This window comes from Pygoscelis adeliae, unplaced genomic scaffold (assembly GCF_000699105.1).
Source record: "Pygoscelis adeliae isolate BGI_AS28 unplaced genomic scaffold, ASM69910v1 Scaffold75, whole genome shotgun sequence".
In the NCBI taxonomy this organism is placed as follows: domain Eukaryota; kingdom Metazoa; phylum Chordata; class Aves; order Sphenisciformes; family Spheniscidae; genus Pygoscelis; species Pygoscelis adeliae.
The window spans coordinates 4,744,321-4,746,476 of NW_008824772.1; the positions used below are offsets into that span (position 1 = coordinate 4,744,321).

General features: G+C 52.1%; 1 protein-coding gene across 1 annotated transcript in view; it reads left to right on the forward strand.

Moving 5' to 3' along the window:
* The first annotated feature begins 66 nt into the window (after positions 1 to 66).
* The window catches only part of LOC103916749 (ankyrin repeat domain-containing protein 40-like), a 9,830-nt gene continuing 7,740 nt past the window's right edge, over positions 67 to 2,156 (forward strand). Inside the window, exon 1 of the mRNA XM_009323800.1 lies at positions 67 to 187. Within this exon, the coding sequence (XP_009322075.1) occupies positions 67 to 187 (121 nt within the window). The remainder of the gene's footprint in view (positions 188 to 2,156) is intronic.

A 2,156-nucleotide genomic window follows, 5' to 3' on the forward strand; every position in this document is an offset into this window, starting at 1 on the left:
GGCCACGAACGTTTGGGAGGCACGTGTGGGAGGCGCAGTGACTGGTCACTTTTGCGCAGCCAAGCCATGAGCACGCAGCGGCAGGGGCCATTCCCAGCCGCTTCCAAAGGCGATGGCCAGTCCTCTGCTGGCACCTGCCTCCATGCATCCGGATCCACGCAGCCCCTGCTGCTCTCGGCAGGGAGAGGTATGCACGTGTGCCCTGCGCAGGTACAGGCACCGTGGGGGCTTGCCAAGCGCGGGCACAAACCCAGCTGCCATATGGGAAAGGGGAGAGAAGGAGCAGGGCAAGGACATGTTCTTGGCTTTGCTCGGTTGCGGTGTGTGCAACACTAGTGCCGACAAACGGGGAGGGGGCAAGGTGTGTGAGGGGGCCTGAGGCTCCACGCGCGAGGCACGAGCAGGAGGGCTCATGGCGGCAGCAGGGAGTTTTGAGTCAAGTGAACTCGCTGCTAATCTTCTTCTACACAGTCTTTCTTGCAGGAGGAAATCTTATGACTCCGGGGAGAAGTACGTTGTGTAACTAAGCAATGGTGAACCCGAGTTGTATTTAACAGGGCTTGGCACAGGCAGGACAGAGTAGAATATTCATCCTGAGAGAGCGTGAGAGAGACCGTCTCAGTGGCTCACCCACCGGCTTCGAGTCCTTAAAAGCCCCGGTGTGGCCTTGGGAGAGGAGCTCAAGTAGAAGAAAAAAGAAAAGAAAAAAAGCCCCATAACCCTAAAGAAATCGGCTCACTGTGTGGGGCTTCCCTGCGCTTGTTGTTGAAACATTGCATAATGTCCCTTTGCACTGGGCAGAGCTTTGAAATCCGCAGGATCAAAGCTGTATGGAGCCACTATGGATGTGCCGAGGCAAATTTAAAGGCATTTTACAATTATAGCAAGAAGCACAAAGCCACACTTCAGGCTGCTCTTGCTGTTCCACCGTGACATCTAGTGGCACAGTGCAGTTCTACCGATGAACTGGGGTCTGTGTTTCTGTTTTCAGGCCTACCCCTGCACTCGTGTCCTGAACAGCTTTTCCCATCGGTCTGAGAGATATCACGTAGAACTTTGGAAAAGGCTGTTTTGCCACTTTATCCTATAGGATTTTTCCAGATTTGACAAGTTGGGATTTAAAGCTTTCACAGCATGCAAGAGGGCGTTCTGCTTCCTAGGACGTATCACCGGGTCTCCACGTTTGTGTGCCTTATCTTTGTTTTACAACTTTATGCCACAGAAGCTGAAAATAGACAAAAGGGATCATGGGTTAAAAAGTGTGATCATTTAAAACAGCTTTTACTGAAAAAGGAAGTGAGTTAAAATAAAAAGATCTAGGTCACAGCAGCGTCCAGTTGAAGGCTGGTCTTCCAGATCTCTGAGGTCTGACTGTGCAGTTGTCACTGGGTAAATCTTGTTTGCAAACCATTCTCTAAATCGAATTGTTTCTCATACAGTTGGCTGTGTCTTTCGGTACGAGCCGGGCATAATTTTTGCTCAGCCTGTTGCGGAGTGTTGCGCAAGATCAACAGCATGTGATCTGGTGTTAAAAAAATGCCCCTGAGTCACTGTGTAACCTTTGTCATGCTAGTTAAAAATGTCAAAAATGGCACTGCTGTTTGTGCATGTCCCTCCTGCCTTCTCAAGGGCGGTTCGCGGGGGTGCTGGGCACTCAGAGAAACAGAAAGGTCTAGCCTGTGGGCCTCAGCCCCTCCCTTGACTGCAACCCAAGTCCTAAATTAAACGGCAGGTTAAAAATAATGTCACTAATAAGAAAAGTAAGCAACAAAAGAGAGGCAATGAAAAAAACCACCCCAGCTTGGTGCAAATTTCTTATTGGTGGCAGACACTGATGCCAAAATAGAAACCCTGGAGTTAAAAAGAGCTCCCCAACACACGCCGCAGTGATTTAATTAAGAGCGTGAGCGACGCGCCAGAGAGGCAAGGGCTGGGAACTAGGGGTGCCAGGGCTGGGGGTGTCCGGGGGAACCCCGAGTGGGTTTCGCTCCCAGCCCATAGCTTTTGAACCCGGCCCCGTGGTACCTGCCCGGCCCCAGCCCACGGCGGCCTCACGGCTCGAAGGCAGGAGCCCGGCGGCGGCTCAAGCTGGTTAAAAACGCCCTGAAGAGGGCAAAGCCAGCTGGATGTGCCTTTGCCGGGCAGGCAGTTCGGCA